The 16,935-nt window shown below is 41.0% G+C and overlaps 1 protein-coding gene across 1 annotated transcript in view; it reads left to right on the top strand.

Annotated features, from left to right (window-relative positions):
• The window catches only part of LOC134392921 (MAX gene-associated protein-like), a 58,911-nt gene extending 46,390 nt beyond the window's left edge, over nt 1–12,521 (top strand). The window contains exons 19-24 of the mRNA XM_063117682.1: nt 1,326–1,508; nt 2,224–2,335; nt 2,658–2,903; nt 6,353–6,529; nt 6,926–7,078; nt 8,783–12,521. Coding sequence (XP_062973752.1) covers nt 1,326–1,508; nt 2,224–2,335; nt 2,658–2,903; nt 6,353–6,529; nt 6,926–7,078; nt 8,783–9,984 — 2,073 coding nt within the window. The 3' untranslated portion in view covers nt 9,985–12,521. The remainder of the gene's footprint in view (nt 1–1,325; nt 1,509–2,223; nt 2,336–2,657; nt 2,904–6,352; nt 6,530–6,925; nt 7,079–8,782) is intronic.
• Nucleotides 12,522–16,935: the final 4,414 nt, after the last annotated feature.

The following is a 16,935-nucleotide window of genomic DNA, read 5'->3' as shown; positions in this document are numbered from 1 at the left end:
GCCCACAACCTCCCTAAGTAACTGGTTGCATTGTCGTACTGCTCTAACAGTCAGAAAGTTTTTCCTGTTGTCCAACCGGAATCAGGCTTCCTGTAACTTGAGCCCATTATTCTGTGTCCTGCACTCTGGGATGATCGAGGAGAGATCCTGGCCCTCCTCTGTGTGACAACCTTTCAAGTTTTTGAAAAGTGCTATCATGTCTCCCCTCAATCTTTTCTTCTCCAGACATGCCCAGTTCTTTCAGTCTCTTCTCATAGGGCTTTGTTGTCTATTATTGTATATTTTAGAGCTATAACACATTTGCCAAACCAAGTTTGGTCACCATTGCTAAGGGTGTTGGTCATATTTTATTATTATTTATTTATTTACCATACTTATACCCCGCTCCTCAGCCAAAAAAGGCTCTCGGAGCGGCTTACACTTAGCAAAAAAAGACAGTCCCTGCCCTCAGGCTTACAATCTAATAAAGACATGACACACAAGGAAAAGGAGTCAAGGAGGGAGGGAGGGAGGAGAGAGAAAGAAAGAGAGAGAGAGAGAAAGAGAGTCCAGCAGGAGCAGGCCTCGATGTTATTTCTGCCTGCTCCTGTCCCCTCGGTCCTTCTTCTTCCCCACAGGGCCAAGATGGCAGTTTGCCCTGTGGGGGGAGGGAAGAGTCCAGCAGGAGCAGGCCCCGATGTTATTTCTGCCTGCTCCTGTCCCCTCGGTCCTTCTTCTTCCCCACAGGGCCAAGATGGCAGTTTGCCCTGTGGGGGGGGGGGGGGGGAAGAGTCCAGCAGGAGCAGGCCCCGATGTTATTTCTGCCTGCTCCTGTCCCCTCGGTCCTTCTTCTTCCCCACAGGGCCAAGATGGCAGTTTGCCCTGTGGGGGGGGGGGGGAAGAGTCCAGCAGGAGCAGGCCCCGATGTTATTTCTGCCTGCTCCTGTCCCCGCGGTCCTTCTTCTTCCCCACAGGGCCAAGATGGCAGTTTGCCCTGTGGGGGGGGGGGAGAGTCCAGCAGGAGCAGGCCCCGATGTTATTTCTGCCTGCTCCTGTCCCCTCGGTCCTTCTTATGTTGTGTTGTATTGGTTTGCTAAGCCTCATCGCCCCAATTCAGAATCATGGCTTTTACCCTGGTTCATACATGGCTCTTTCATTTTCCATGTAGCATCTCCAAAGTCAGGCACCTCTTTAACCATTACCCCTTCAAAGATCTCAGTTTTCCTGAAAAGCTGAGCCATGGATAGACCCAGGTTTATAGTTATAATATAGCAATTCAAGACATTGTTTTGGTTGCATGTTTTTATTTTAAACTGTTCACAAAAGCAAGATTTTTCTTTTCATAGCAATCTGAGTCCTCAAACAAAAAGCCAAAGAATGAGGAAGAAGCCTTTGCTAACTACCGGCAAACACATACAGCAAATGAACGTCGCCGTCGTAAGGAAATGAGGGGACTCTTTGAAAAACTGAAGGCGACTTTGGGATTACACACTGTCCCCAAAGTTTCCAAGTGCTTTATTCTCAAACAAGTCAGTATTGTATAGTTTGGCATCACTTGGAGGCAGGCTGTAAGGCAGAGTTGCATCTTGACAGAAAAAAAGGAGAACATTGCAATTATTAGTTAAAAATTTATTACTAGGGCTGTCACCTGATTAAAGAATTTTAGTTTGATTAATTGTATCAGTTTTAGTCCACCAGTTGATTTATTGGTAGTTTAAAACTACATCATTTTTTGAGCAAAACCTGTCATTCTAACGAGAGCACACTTTTTTGTTCTTATTCAATGCATGTGCATGACACAGCAGGAACCATCATAGAGGCATTGTCTCCTTTCCTCGAGAGAAGGGGGGAATGCCTTTAAGATGTCAGCTACCCACAGGCAGGCATTGTAAAAGCTTTTTTAAAAATCTGCCCAATTAGTCAGAGGTCCATTTTTGATTGATCAAATATAACTGATCAACTCTGTTTTCATAGCACCCTTTGTAAAAAGCAAACAAAGCTGCAGTTTATCACTCCCACTATTTTTGCCTAGGACGTGGCTCCTATTTATTTATGGAGTGCAGTCTTTTGCCCTAAAACACTCAAGTCCTATCTTCTTAATAAACCATAGTTTGCTTATTTTTAGCTCATTGCAAGTCGTCGTCGTCCCCGAATGCTTTGCTAATAAGAAGGGAGAGAGGCTATCTTTTTGCTTTAGGTATATTCTGCTGGAATATATAAAATGGGTTCTTCATCTTTTTTCAGGCTTTTGAAGAGATCCAGGGGCTAACAGATCAGGCAGATAAACTCACAGGTCAGAAGAACTTGTTAATGCGCAAGCAAGACACCCTGATTCGTAAAGTTTCTGCACTTTCAGGTAAGGTGACAGGACAGGCTGAGGAAAGGAGTACGGGGGATGTTTGGAGGATACCACATAGTTGAGAAGGTTGGAGTTACTGTCCATGTAGAAATACAAAGGCTAGATTTAAAAATACGTAATTGATACTAAGATGTCAACGCTTACTCCATTGAAGTTAGGCCCCAGGGATGGTGGGTACAGGATGGTGGGGGAGCGGGTATGTCAGAAATGCTATACGCTTTATGCTGTGAAACCTTGCATTTTGGCTCACTGGTGAGCTCTCAACTTTTTGTAATCATGCTGAATGTGAGGGGAACCTGACTACTATTTTCCTCTATAGGCAAGACGCAGGAAGTAGTCTTGAAGAAGCTAGAATATATTTATGCCAAGCAGAAAGCAGTAGAAGCACAAAAAAAGAAGCGCCATCAACAAGTAGAACCCACGAAGACTGTTGAAACTACAGAAACTGCTGGGCCTTCTGTGGAAAGCAGCCCCCCTTCTGTCCTTACAGATACGAAACCCGTGATCTTGTCCAACAAGCGTACAAAACCATTGATACTTTCCAGGAAAGGAAGCCGTGTCACAGGTAGGCTAAAAAAGTAGTTGATATATGCACACAAAGGAAAATCTAAGACACGAGACATTCTTGGAAGCATTACATCTGCATGTCTGGAATACTCCATTGTATCTTGCAAGATACAACTTCAGTATTAAAACAAAGAAAGATGATTTATGAATCAAATGGCCTAAGCATAGGAAAACATTAAATTACCACAAAACAACACTATAGTTTAGCCTGTATGATAGATCGTTTTATGATTGGCATGTTGCTGTAATGTTTTCCCCAGATTCATTTATTTTCATACTTTCTGCTTAAAATTTGCAGTGTCTTGGAATCTGCAGGTATGGGCTAATGTTAATGTTCTTAAATACCAAGGGATTGTTCCATGTCGTGAATTTATTTATTTATATAGAATATTTTTGGATTGCCCCTACGCTCAATAAGTACTCGAGGTGTTATACAATAAAAATATAAAGTTGAAAATACATAAAAATGCAAACACTTAAAACATTCTTTAAAACCAGGAATTAATGATAATAAAAAAACCACCAGTGACATTAAAAGCTCAGCAGAATAATGTTGTCTACACTAGCCATCTAAACGACAGAAAGGAGGAGTGTCTTAAAACCGGGGCCTGATCCACTTGGGGGGCCCACCAAACACATTCAAGGTACCAATATGACTCAAGTCCACTTGTGTGAAAGAATGAATTGATGGGAAATGGATGCAGATAAGAAAAGTAAAGAAAAGCTTACACATGCTGTTCAATTCGCAGTTGCAGTTACTCCATTTCCCTTGAAGTAATAGGCATTGTTCCAGAGTGGGGCAGGGTGGGCTGTTTATCTTAGCAGGTGGTGCTCCTTCCTTCTCAGACGAGAACAGGTAACAGGCCAATCTGCCCATGGTTTTATAGGATTTGGCTTACTAAGTTTCATACTGTCAGAAGGCATACACACACACACACACCTCCCTCCCTTCACCAAAGAGGAGAAAAGGGGGGGGTCTTCCTTTTGTAGCAGGAACGACAGTGTCTCTCAGCAAAGAAAGGGGCATCCTTATCAACAAAGAAGTACAAACTGTGCAAGACTGTGTATTATCTAGCTGTTGTCAGTAGCAAAAAGCACTGACCTTCACTGTGCAGCTATGAAAACCAACTTCATAAAAGTTGCCAACTGCTCTCCCAAATTATTATTTATTTATTTATTTATATAGCACCAACAATGTACTTGGTGCTGTACAAAATATACAAATAAAACAGCGATACCCTGCCTAGAGGCTTACAGCCTAAAATCACATTAAAACATATGAAGGGGGAAAGGGATTCACAAACAGAAATAAGAGAATAATCATAGTAATAAGAACAGTAAATCAAGCTAAAATACCAAAAGCTATTGAAAACAAATGAGTTTTCAAATGCATTTTAAAATCTACAATGGAACTCGTGGTACGTAGTTGCTCTGGAAGAGCATTCCAAGCAAACGGGGCAGCCAGAGAGAATGGGCGAAGCCGGGCAAGAGAGATAGAGACTCTTGGGCGGGAGAGCAACATAACATTTGAAGAACGGCGGGTACGAGAGGGATGGTAGAGTGAAATGAGAGAGGAAAGATAAGAAGGTGCAAGACCATGACACGCTTTGAATGTCAGCAAATAAGCTTATACTGAATTCTATATGGGATCGGAAGCCAATGAAGAGATTTCAACAAAGGAGAAACATGGTCAAAACGATGAGCCAAGAAAATAATCTTGGCTGCAGAATGGTGAAGAGAGACCAAAGAGGAGAGATGAGCATAAGGAAGACCAGTCAAAAGAAGATTACAAAAGTCCAAACGGGAGATAACCAAAGCATGGACAAGGGTCTTAGCAGAAGATTCAGATAAGAACGGACGGATCCTAGCAATGTTACATAGGAAAAAACGGCAGGACTTGGCTACAGCTTCGATATGTGAGGAGAAAGAAAGTGAAGAATAAAAAATGAAGCCAAGACTACGAGCTTCTTCCACTGGATAGTAACAAAGAATGAAGAGCGAGGGAACGGTTTGGGAGGGAAGACAAGCAAAACTGTTTTCGCCATGTTTAGTTTTAAGCGACGCTGAAGCATCCAGGCTGAGATGTCAGACAAACAGGCTGAGATCCTAGCCTGAACGTCAGAAGAAAGTTCGGGAGAAGAGAGATACAATTGTGTATCGTCTGCATACAGGTGATATTGGAGGCCATGAGAATGAATAAGATTACCTAACGATAACATGTATAAAGAGAACAACAAAGGGCCAAGTACTGAGCTCTGTGACACCCCAACTTGAAGGGGAAAAGAAGAAGACGAGTGGCCATTAGCACATACGCTAAATGAGCAACCTGCGAGATAGGAGGCAAACCAGTCATAGACAGATTCGCAGAATCCAAGGTCACATAGGGTAGCCGATAGGAGGTCATGATCAACTGTATCAAAGGCCGCAGTAAGTTCCAAAAGAATAAGAACTGAAAACAGGCCTTTAGATTTGGCAATAAGAAGATCATTGGTAATCTTAGTAAGAGCTGTCTCAGTAGAATGCAGAGGATGGAAGCCAGACTGAAAAGGATCCAAGGCTGAGGAACTAGAAAGAAAATGAAGACTCCGGCAATAAACCACTTGTTCCAAAACTTCTGACACGAATGGCAGCAGAGAAATAGGGCGATAATTGGCAAGAGAAAACATATCAAGAGAGGATTTTTTTTAGAATGGGGGAGACTGAAGCATGCTACTAGACACTGCACTTAACTTTTTAAATTTTTTTAATTAATTTTGAAATACTAAATAAAACATCTACAAATACAACAATAAACATACATAAAGAAACTATCATGATTCTTAACAAATTACTTGAAAATGAAATTCTTAACATATAGTACTTAACAACCATAAACACAATTCGACAATCCAACAAGTGCTCCCCCCACCTTACGGGATCATTCCTGTTTCCAAAATCTTAACACTTCTTCTGGTGGTGGTTTTCCACTTCCCTTTGAGAACACAAATATTAGCAACTGTTTCCAAATCCTGTCAAATTCATTCACTTTTGCTATACCTCTTCTTACTTTAATATTACATGTCAATTTATCATTAATAGCAATATCCCAAACTTCTTTATACCATTCTTCTATATGATAATCACCTTGAGTCTTCCAGTTCCTAGATACCATTAACCTTGCTGCAGTCAGCAAATTTGTTATCAATTCTTTAGTTTCTTTTTTACACTTTAGATCTTCCAATAGTGAGAGTAAAGCTACTTTTGGTGCACTTGACTCTGTAAGTTTGCAGAGCTAGCTTAACCTCCTTGGGGACGATATTCCACAACTGGGATGCTGCTATACAAAAGGCCCTGTTACAAGTGCCCACCAACCTCACTTCTTTAGGCCTGGGATTATGAATGCTGAGTTACATAATCTTCTCATGTTTGTACATATCTGAATACTTACTTGTTTTCGATTCCTTATAGAAGATGCACCTTCTCCTGTGACGTTAACAAATGCTAGCCTAGTAATGACTGCAAATGGCCAAGTCCTTGCTTTCAAAAGTCCCCTGGTACCAGGACAGGTTGCTACCCTGCCTTCTACTCTCCTGCAAGCTGAAGTCAAATCAGAAATTGACAGCAGTAATGGGACAACGCAGCCAGGTAAGATTAAAACACAACTAGAAACTCAAAACTGAATTTGAGACTCGCCTGATTTCTATATGAATCTTATAAAAATGGAAAATATTCTCTCTTAACTCTTCCAACTTCCAGTCAATGTATTTAAGGTTTAAACATTTGATAGTAACAAAAACACAAATATATTTCTAGATCCAATCCTTAAAAGAAATAGACAATTGATTTTCGCTAAAGAAACAGCGAAAAAACAAATAAATTGTAGAAGAAAGTACGTCAACTGTTCCTGTTAACAATACTATATGGCACTAGATGAGATTTACATTTCTTTTCATCTGGTACCATATGTTAAATGTTTATCAGAACTGTTTTGCTTGGTAGTATACCTAAAAGTTAATTTGTTATTTATTTCCCTTTGCTAAGGTATTGCTTCTGTGATGATTCAGTTGCCAGGCTCCGCAATGCCGGTGCAAGTGAAAGGCATCCTCCCTACCTCTACAATTCCCATTACCGTATCTGCTGTGGCCAGTAACTCTCCTTCTCCAGTTGTAGAAACTGCTCCAGAGCTCACTTCAGGTAAGCTTAACATTATGTGCAATAGAAAGAATGCAGGAATTTTCTTCATGTTGCGTTGGGCTTCGTGGTTTTTCAGGATGCAATAAATACTTTTGTCTCCTCAGTGCAATGCTCCCTTTTATTTTCCTCACTTGGGCAAGACTCCCATTTTCTGAAGGAAGCCCTCTTTCATACAATAGCTTCCTTGATACTACTTGTTAACCCTGCTGGTGACCTCTTGGACTTGGTGCTACCTTTCCTAACCTGTGGAATACATTTTAGTTGAGCTTCTATTATTGTGCTTTTGAATAAGCTCCATGTATTTTGCAAGGATTTAACCATCTTGATTCCCCCTTTCAACTCTCTTTTCACCAGTTCCCTTTTTAGAGAAGTTTCCTCTTTTGGAGTTAAATGTGACTGTGTTGGACTTTCTGGGCAGTTTCCCACTTAAGTATATGCTGAGTCTGATAGCACTGTGGTCACTGTTGCCAATTGGTTCAACAATATTTACATCTTGTATTAGATCCTGGGCAGCAGCACTTAGGATTAAGTCCAGGGTTGCCTCCCCTCTGGTCGGTTCCATGACCAGCTGTTCTAGGGCACAGTCATTTAGGACATCAAGAAATTTAACCTCTTTGTCATGACTAGAATATGCATTTATCCAGTCAATGTGAGGATAATTGAAGTCATCCATTATTGCAACACTTCCTCGTTTGGAGGCCTCCCTGATTTCGTTTTCCACCTCAAGGTCACCCTGGGGGATGAATGCATGTTCCTAGCATTAAATTAGTTTTGGGGCCCTGTACTGTCACCCGCAATACTTGACACAATGTCCTCTTTGATGTACAGAGCAACACTGCCCCCAGTATGCCCTTCCCTGTCCACTGGTTCTCTCCATCCCACCAGGTTTCTGTAATGCTCACTATGTCCAGGTTCTCCTTTGAAACCAAGCACTCCAATTCTCCCATTTTGGTTCAGAGGCTTCTAGCATTTGCATAGAAGCACTTATACATGGTATCCCTCCCCAAATGTCTCTGGCGTGTCCCTTTTTCACAGTTGCACTTTAGCCTCTTTGATTGGCTGTCATGTTCTATCCTGTACTCATGGCCTATTTGTTCCACTTTTACATTGGGACAATCAAAAACGTTTTTATATTGATCTCCTTCAGATGATTTAACCCAAACCGCATGCTTCCCAGCTCCTGTCAGCTTTTCCCCAGGATTTAGTTTAAAAGCTGCTCTGCCACCATTTTTATGTTTAGCTCCAGCAATCTGGTTCCATTTTGGTTTCAGTGCAGCCCAACCGTCTTGTACAGGCCTGGCTTGTCACAAAATGTTCCCCAGTGCCTAACAAATCTGAACCCTTCCTCTCTGCACCATCATCTCATCCATGCATTGAGACTTCTCAGCTGCACCTGTCTTACTGGCCCTGCTGCGCATGGAACTGATAGCATTTCAGAGAAAGCTACCTTGGTGGTCCTGGATTTCAACCTCCTGTGTAGCAACCTAAATTTGGCTTCCAGGACCTCACGACTACTCATATCCTGTATTTGTTGGACTGCTTGGGATATGAAATGTATTTTTGCTACTTCCTTTTCCATCCACTCTGCCAGTTTATTATTCAGGTGATTGATTAATGGTTATAGAGAAGCTGTCTAGAAGGAAGAGAACAATCTAGTTCCTGTCGCCAGTGCTCTAACAGACTTTTCTTTATTTGGGCTTACAGAAAATGAAGACTCATTTATGATGCCAAGGATAGTAAATGTGACGTCACTAGCTACTGAAGAAGATACAAATTTAAACCTGGTTGTAGATAAGAATCCTTATGTAACTGTGGATGCGGATTCCCAGACAACTAAACCTTCCTTGCAAGTGGTATCGCAGAAAACAACTGATCAGTCTGAAGAAAAAGCTGAAACGTCTTTTGGAAAAGAGAGAAATGCCACTGGAACAGCCCAAGATTTTCCGCAAATAGTAAATGTCTCCAGTTTAAAGGGATCCCTAGAAACATTTTCAACAAAACACTGTGTTGAAGAATTAGCTGGAAGCCAGGCAAGAGCAAAATTGACGGACAAGGGAAGCAACTGTCAAAAGTCAAAGGATTCTTCATTTCAAAAGGTGCAGGTTAATGAACCCAAAGACTCTGGATTAGAAATGGAACTGCAGAAAGTAGCCTCTGCAATCCATGAACCAGGGCTGGACGCGAATGACTTAATGGACATAGAGGAGAATGATGACACAGATGAAACTCTCACCTCACTTCTGAATGAAATTGCATTTCTCAACCAGCAATTGAATGATGATGCCTCAGACATATCAGAGCTTCCCAACTCCCTAAGCTCTGGGTTTTCTCTAGGAGATCTGGAAAATCGCCGGGAATCCACTCCTGCAGGTGGCTCTCCCTTTCAGTTTGGTGCAATGGGTGGGAGCTTTAAGGACCTTTCTATAGTTCGAGAGAATAGTGATTCCATAACTCCTCTCCTGCTTCATTTGGATGATGATGATCTTCCTGAAGGAAACAGGAACTCAGGAGAGCTTTCATCTGAATCTGATGCTTTGAAAATCATGCTAGGCTCTGAATTAAAGGCCCCAAACCCTGACCTCTCAGCAGTAAATAGTGGTGGAAGTGGAACAAATGTGGAATCTTTAGCAAAAACAAGAAGTGTGTCACCTCCCATTCTACAGATGAAAACTAACCTAGAAGCTGGCAACACCGACATGACATGGAGGCCCATGCCCAAATTGGCACCACTTGGGTTAAAAGCTTCTAACTTTCCATTAGATTCCGAAGGGCAGAATACCAAGATGATGCCTTCATTGGCGCCTGTTGCTGCAAAAGAGATGAAAACTGCCCAGCCACTGACTAGTTCAAGTCAGGACCCAAAAGCAATGCTCACATTAGCACCTGCAGCTACAAAATCAAAATAGTATTGTGGCTTTACCGTCCAATACTTTTTGGTTATTTATTTTTGACTTTCCAGAGACTTTCATAGTTAATCTGGACCACTGAGCATATGGTACACCTCCAGCATCTAGTTTCCTATGTAGCATGTGCATATAGTATAACAATTGTGCATGTGATTTATGGGGTTTGATGTTTCCGCTTGCTATCGGATGACAAAAAATCAAGAGTAAGAGATTAGCCAGATAAATAAATCATGCAGGTGCCCAGTTTGCCTGATGTTAATGTAGAACCATTGTGAAATAGGATGAAGACCTTTAATGAATTAGATATTTTTCACACAGTTTGCTCTGGGAAGGAGAAACAGTACAGAACTGAGTTCTTTCCAGCATGACAAAATCTAATTGAGTGAGAGTACTAATTGCCTTGCTCGAACTCCAGAGGAGTTTTTCATAAATGGCAGGAAAGGTAGCATAGTGCTCCTTACCTTTTTATGACAGTGACAGGATGCATCTTTTAAAAACAATTTTAAATGTTTTTAGCATTTCAAAAAAAATATTCAGGAATGTAAATGGTTTGTACACATATATCTTACTGCATTATGAATTTAGGAGCTCAGACTAAAGTATTTGAGCTACAAGATGTATTTTTCTCTAATGTCTCTTAATTGAAGAATTTGGGGAACCTCTTCACTTTTAAGCTAGTGAATGTGAAGGGATTTCATACTATTAAACAATTTATATTTTTGTACACAGCTTCTTTCTGTAAATATGTAAAGTTATGAACTTTCCATCTAGGAAGAAAGTGTTAATGGTTGTTTCCTATCATTATTGTAAATAAGATTTTTTTTGAGAACTTGTGAAGCATATGCATCCCCCAATCACTTGTTAGATGAAATCTGAAAATTGCTGCATTTCCCTTAATTATACTAATGAATTTTGCATAATTGTATTATGGAATGTAAATCTCTGTTCTTGCTATCCCAGCTAAAAATTGTAAGGCTTCCTACCCCCTTGCTTTGGTTGACTCCTGTTAGAAGCTTCTGTGTCCTATCACTGGTTGAGCTAGCTGGTGAGAGACCATCTTCTGCATAAGTAAAGAAAATAATTAGTTTCAGTTTCACTCAGACAGCAAAGCCTCATGTAATATTCATTAAGGCCCTCCCTCTCTTCACCTATGTGTAAGTTGGCTATATTGGAACTCCAGGTAATCGATAGTTTCAAAATTCTTTTTTGTAACTTTTTGACTATGTACACACTGTAACCACTGCGTCTACAATTTGAAACGGAAAACCCTGCAGAGGGACAGAATGCTTTACATTTTCTTTACTTCATAATGCTACAAAGCAAAAGGAAGCTTGAGGAGAAGTAGATTCTAAACCAGAGTTGGGCAACTTGTAGACCTCCGGCTATTTTTGGCCTACTATTCCTATCAGCCCTAGCCAGCATAGCCAATGGTGTGGGATGATGGGAGTTGTAGGCCAAACCATCTAGAGAGGCACATGTTGCCCACTCCTGTTCTGAACAGTATGATGGACAAAGCAGTTCAGTATCTTTAGCTGTACACATTACCTTGTCCCATATTTAAGCTCTCATCTCTTACATGCTTTACAGTATTCTTTCAGTGCCTTAAGGTTTGGAAAGGAACCTAGCATCTACATGCTTGGTTAAAATCTATCCAGTCCCTCTATTTCAGAGATCAGATTATGATGCAACGGTGTCAGGTAGAGTTGCTTAAACAAATGATGCTTTGTAGTTCTGCAAAGGTAGTTCAGTCTGCTGATTTTCCTCCATTGTGTGCAGTAACACCTCCAGTATGCTAGAAGACCCACAAAAATGTAGCATTAGAGTATACTTTTCTTTCTTTCCATCACCTTCCACCATTCCAGCTATTATTTGTTTGATTTTGAGCCACAAAAACTCGGGGGGGGGGGGTTAAAAAATCTCCGCATTGGCTAGGAGTCTGACAGAGAAATAGACTGTTAAAGATATTTCACTGTTTGTTAAAGTACTTGGTTGTTTTGAAAGGGCTGTGTCATGATTTAACAAAAGGCTATGAAGAATTAGAGGAAATCTCTATATAAGCAATCAAGTTTGGTTCAAACACAGAATCCCTTTCTTCTAATTATGTCTTTCCATAGTCCGCTTTGATCCTGCAGTTGAATGCTAAGTTCCAGAGTTTTTAAAATTAGAAATTCCTCCCAGGATACAGTGCATGTCTTTTGTTTCAGAGATAGTCTTGAAAATTATGTATACTTTTTACTCAAATAACAAGACTATGAATTTTATAAATTTTGTAAACAAATTAATTTAAAACCCTTGCAATGGGCATACCTTCATTTGACCAAGATTCCTGGATATTTGATTTTTAATACATCTGTAAATAAGCTGAAATGTTTTTAAGAATATATTGAAATGTGAGATTTTGTTTTTACTGTATATATATATTCCCTCTTTTTCTGTATCTCCTGAAAAACTGGTATTTTTGTAGACATCTAACCATAAAGCCTATTTCAATAACTATGAGAAAGAATCTGTAAAATTAAAATAGCCTTCAACTAGAAGCCAGCTTTGAAACATTATTTCTAGGACGGAAGCCACATGAGATAATCCACGTTGGGTAGAAGTTCAATCCCACCTTCCTTGTGGCATACTGTATGCTGAAGTGTATTTCTGCTGCCTTGAAACAGGATGCAAGCTGGTCCAAAAGGCAACAAGCATTAATGTGTTTTGTGGATAGGATTTTTAACTGAAATTAGGCCCTGTGAAATACTATTTTATAAAGCATTTCATTTTCTAGCCACTCTGCAAAGTTTAAGTCCTTGCTCACACATTTACAGTATTATAAATATGACACACGATGGATGAGGAAGAAACCTGGGAACAAACATATTTAGGTACTGATTCTTCAAAAGTTACATTAACATGTTTCATTATCAAGGGGGAATAGCCACAGAGAGATGGTTCTGGGAGAGGAGGAGCCAAACAGCAATTAGTCCAAGCCATTGGGGTAGGTGTGTTGCCTCCCCACGGCTGCAACCAGGTGGACAATTCTGGGAGAGAGACCATGATTATATAAGCCTCTACTTACACATATACACTAGCCTTCAGAAATGCAAACAAATCGTGGACGGGCTCTGGTAGGTAGTGGGAAAAAGTTATATGGGAGGCTGAATTTATCCTTTTCTCTGCGTTTTTAAACATTAAGCAAAACCCAAGGCAGTACTGACATTTCTCTGGGTTTGGGTACTCTTTGGATTCAGGGACTGGCTCTGTAGGGTTTCTTTTTGCCCTTGGACAACATAAGGACCAGGGAAGAGAATGTCATGACTAAATTGGAATGGGAGTGGTAATACCAGCAGAGCGACTTGGACAGGCAATTGTCAACCCTCATCTTTACTGGAATTCTGTAATAACTGCCAAAATTTAATTTTTGTAGTATAGGTGTGGGGAATGTCTGGACCTCCAGATGTCTGCAACTTCACTCAGCCCTAGCCAGTATAGCCAATGATGAGTTGCAGTCCTTCATGGCTGGTTGTCCAGGGAGGAGATGCAGTTAGATGACAACTATAGCACATTATTTACGCATCTCAGGGAGCAGAGCTTTCCATCATGTTTAAAAGAAGCAGAGATACAGCTCCTTACAAAAAAAAAAAAGCCCTCCGTGGACCCTAATAACAGACCAGTATCAAATCTCGTTTTGGGACAAGGTGATTGAGAGGGCAGTTGCCTTCCAACTCCAAACAGTTTGGGATGATACAGATTTTCTAGACCCATTTCAAACCGGCTTCAGGGCAGGATACAGAGTTGAGACAGCTATGGTCGCCTTAGTGGATGATCTACGCTTGAGTATTGACGGGGTGGGGGTGTCCCTGCTGGTACTTCTGGACCTTTCAGTGGCTTTTGATACCATCGACCATGGTAACCTTCTGGAACTCTTAGGATGTTTGGGAATCAAGGGCACTGTGCTTCAGTGGTGCCAGTCCTATCTCTCAGGCAGGTTCCAGATGGTGATGCTTGGGGATAGCTGCTCCTCAAAGAAGGAGCTGTTGTGTGGTGTACCACAAGGTGCCATTCTATCCCCAATGCTGTTTAGCATCTACATGAAACTGCTGGGAGAGATCCAGAGGCATGGGGTGGTGTGCTATCACTATGCAGATGACACCCAAATATATTTCTCCATGCCTTCGACAACAGGATCAGCTAAGGATAGTGTGTCTCCTTTGAATGAATATTTGGAAGTGGTAATGGACTGGATGAGGAAAAACAAGCTGAATCCAGATAAGACTGAGGTGCTTACTGTCAAAGGCCTCAACCTGGGTTTGGAGGTGTGCCAACCAGTTCTGGATGGGGTTACACTCCCCCTGAAAGACTGCGTTCGCAGCTTGGGGGTGCTCCTGGATCCGTCGCTCCAAATAACAGCCCGAATACATGCGAAGGCCAGGAGTGCCTACTATCAGCTGTGCCCCTTCCTAGAGTTGAAAGACCTAAAGATAGCAGTACATGTGCTGATAACTTCAAGGCTCGACTTCTGCAATGCACTCTACATAGGGCTACCTTTGTGCCTAGTGTGGAAAGTTCCACTAGTTCAAAATATAGCAGCCAGGTTGGTCACCTGTACATCTAGGGGAGACCATATTAAACCAATTTTAAAATCACTTCACTGGCTGCCAGTTAGTTTCCAAGCGAAGTATAAAGTTTTGGTTATTACCTTTAAAGCCCTACATGGTTTGGATCCAGGTTACCTGTGGGATTGTCTTCTCCTGTACAATCTGCCCCACACACTCAGGTCCTCTGGGAAGAATTTACTTCAGTCAGTGAAAAGTAGGCTAACAACTGTTACCCAGAGGACCTTCTCTTCAGCTGCTCCCAGACTGTGGAATGGGCTGCCGGGAGAGATTCACAATTTAACAGTCTTTCTGAATTTTAAAAAGCTATAAAGACTGATCTCTTCCGGCAGGCCTACCCAGTCAAATTTTAAAATGTCTGGTTGTTATTTTAATAATATATTAGTTTTATAGTTTTTTAATCGGTTTTATATATTTTATAGTATTTTTATATTTGATGTTGTTCCCCGCCTTGATCCAGAGGGAGAGGCGTGTAAGAAATATATTATTATTATTATTATTATTATTATTATTATTATTATTATTATTATTATTATTATTATTATTATTGAGTATTGCTCCTTAGTCACCAAGAGCTTAGAATATATTGGAACATTTGTTTGAGTAGGCAAGCTGGTGGACAGCCTCATTTATACAGAAACCCTATCGTGGCAACAATTAGCGGCTAGTCAAGTGTACTTTGAGGGCAATACATTTCCTATTGTGCATTTAAGGAGTTGGTTTGTGAGATCTCTGGACAACTTGGTGGCTATGCTGCTGGAGCCAAGGTTTTTGAAAACATATCCCAAGTTTCAAAGGTCACTCTTGTCTTGCAGTCTGTGATCCTCACTTTAATTTTTTTTAAAAAAAAATCAGAAGGCTGCCACTTTCACTTTAACATCATTTTAATATATATTCAGATCAGATGCAGAGAGGATCCCTTTGCCAAAAGATACTAAATAACCATGAATATCTACCTGCTTTTTGTCCCATCCTCCTTCCAAGGAACTTAGGGCAGCATACATGGTCTCTCCACCCCACCCCAAGGTTATCCAGAGAACTTAATGAGTAAATGGAGAATTCAACCCAGGTCTCCCCAGTCTTAACACTCAAGAAGATATATCCCATTGGACCTCCATGGCAAGGGTAGGGAACCATGTGCCCTGCAGATGTTTTGGATGACTTGCATAATCCCTGAGCATTGGCCCCACTTACTTGGACTTATGGGAGTTGAAGTCCAAAATGTCTGGAGGGCATCAAGCCTATTCCTGATCTAGTATAGCAACATGAGTAACACGCTATCAATTATTGTTGATACGGTATCTAAAATTACCTCCTTTTGCATAGTTTACATATTATTACAACTCTTGTCCGGCAAGAAGCAACTTGTTATATGCAGTTTTGAGGGAGAGGGCTTTAGCTGTTGAACAAATACTTTTGTTTCCTTACCTGTTTTGACTCTGTTTACCCAATCCAGTAATTATTACATATGAAGTAGCTCTTTCATGCATACAGACTTCTAAGAAATCCTGTTACATGCATCTTCCTCATCTAGTAATACAAGACTACAACCATTTGGGAAGTTCTTTGGCTGTAGCCTCACTGAAATGAACTAGAGCAGCTCAAGAGCACAGTACACACAACTTCCTGTTCCTGGACAATATGTGCAATGAGTTAGATTTACTTGCAAGCCTCCCACTCTAATAGCCTTGTGGGGCCCCAAATCCATTGCTTTAGGCAGCTTACCTCACCATACCTCTTGTTAGGTCTACCTCTGTTGTGTTAAGGAGAGAGAGAGAGGAGATAATCCTGTGTCTGGGCTGCATCATTTCAGGTGAGGGATTACATTTTCAAATGCTGCTCCATACCAAAAATAAATGGAAAATTAGCACGTTAAGAAGATGGTTTCTAGATTAGCCTCCTCCACACGCTTATTTTCTATGAGTATCCATTTTTTGGAGCATTCAGGCATGTGAGCCCCCCTCTCAACTCTAAAATGATGTAAACCAGACACAGGTTTACCTTCTACATCTGCTATTCTTAGAACAGTTCCCTGCCTCTGATCTCTGTCTGATTGTGCCTCTTGTAATGTGTGTGTGCAAAACTTGTTGCATGGAGCACTAGTATGCAAGTATCTCTGGACTGGGGCCTCTATATTTTTAGCGGCCCCGCTGGAGTCTGCATTTCAAGGGTTTAAAATGGTTTGTGTCATTCTTGGTGGCTACCACCAGGTGATGCCATTCATTCAAGATTGGTGTGCAGTTTATAAAGTCCATAAATGTGTCCTATGCACTTCCCCTGTTATGACTGTTAATATGTCACACAAATATCTGCATTCTGGAAAAACATCCTTAAACTGGTCCAATCTTTT

Source organism: Elgaria multicarinata, chromosome 2 (assembly GCF_023053635.1).
Source record: "Elgaria multicarinata webbii isolate HBS135686 ecotype San Diego chromosome 2, rElgMul1.1.pri, whole genome shotgun sequence".
Taxonomy (NCBI): Eukaryota; Metazoa; Chordata; class Lepidosauria; order Squamata; family Anguidae; genus Elgaria; species Elgaria multicarinata.
This window is presented reverse-complemented; position numbering and strand designations above follow the sequence as displayed.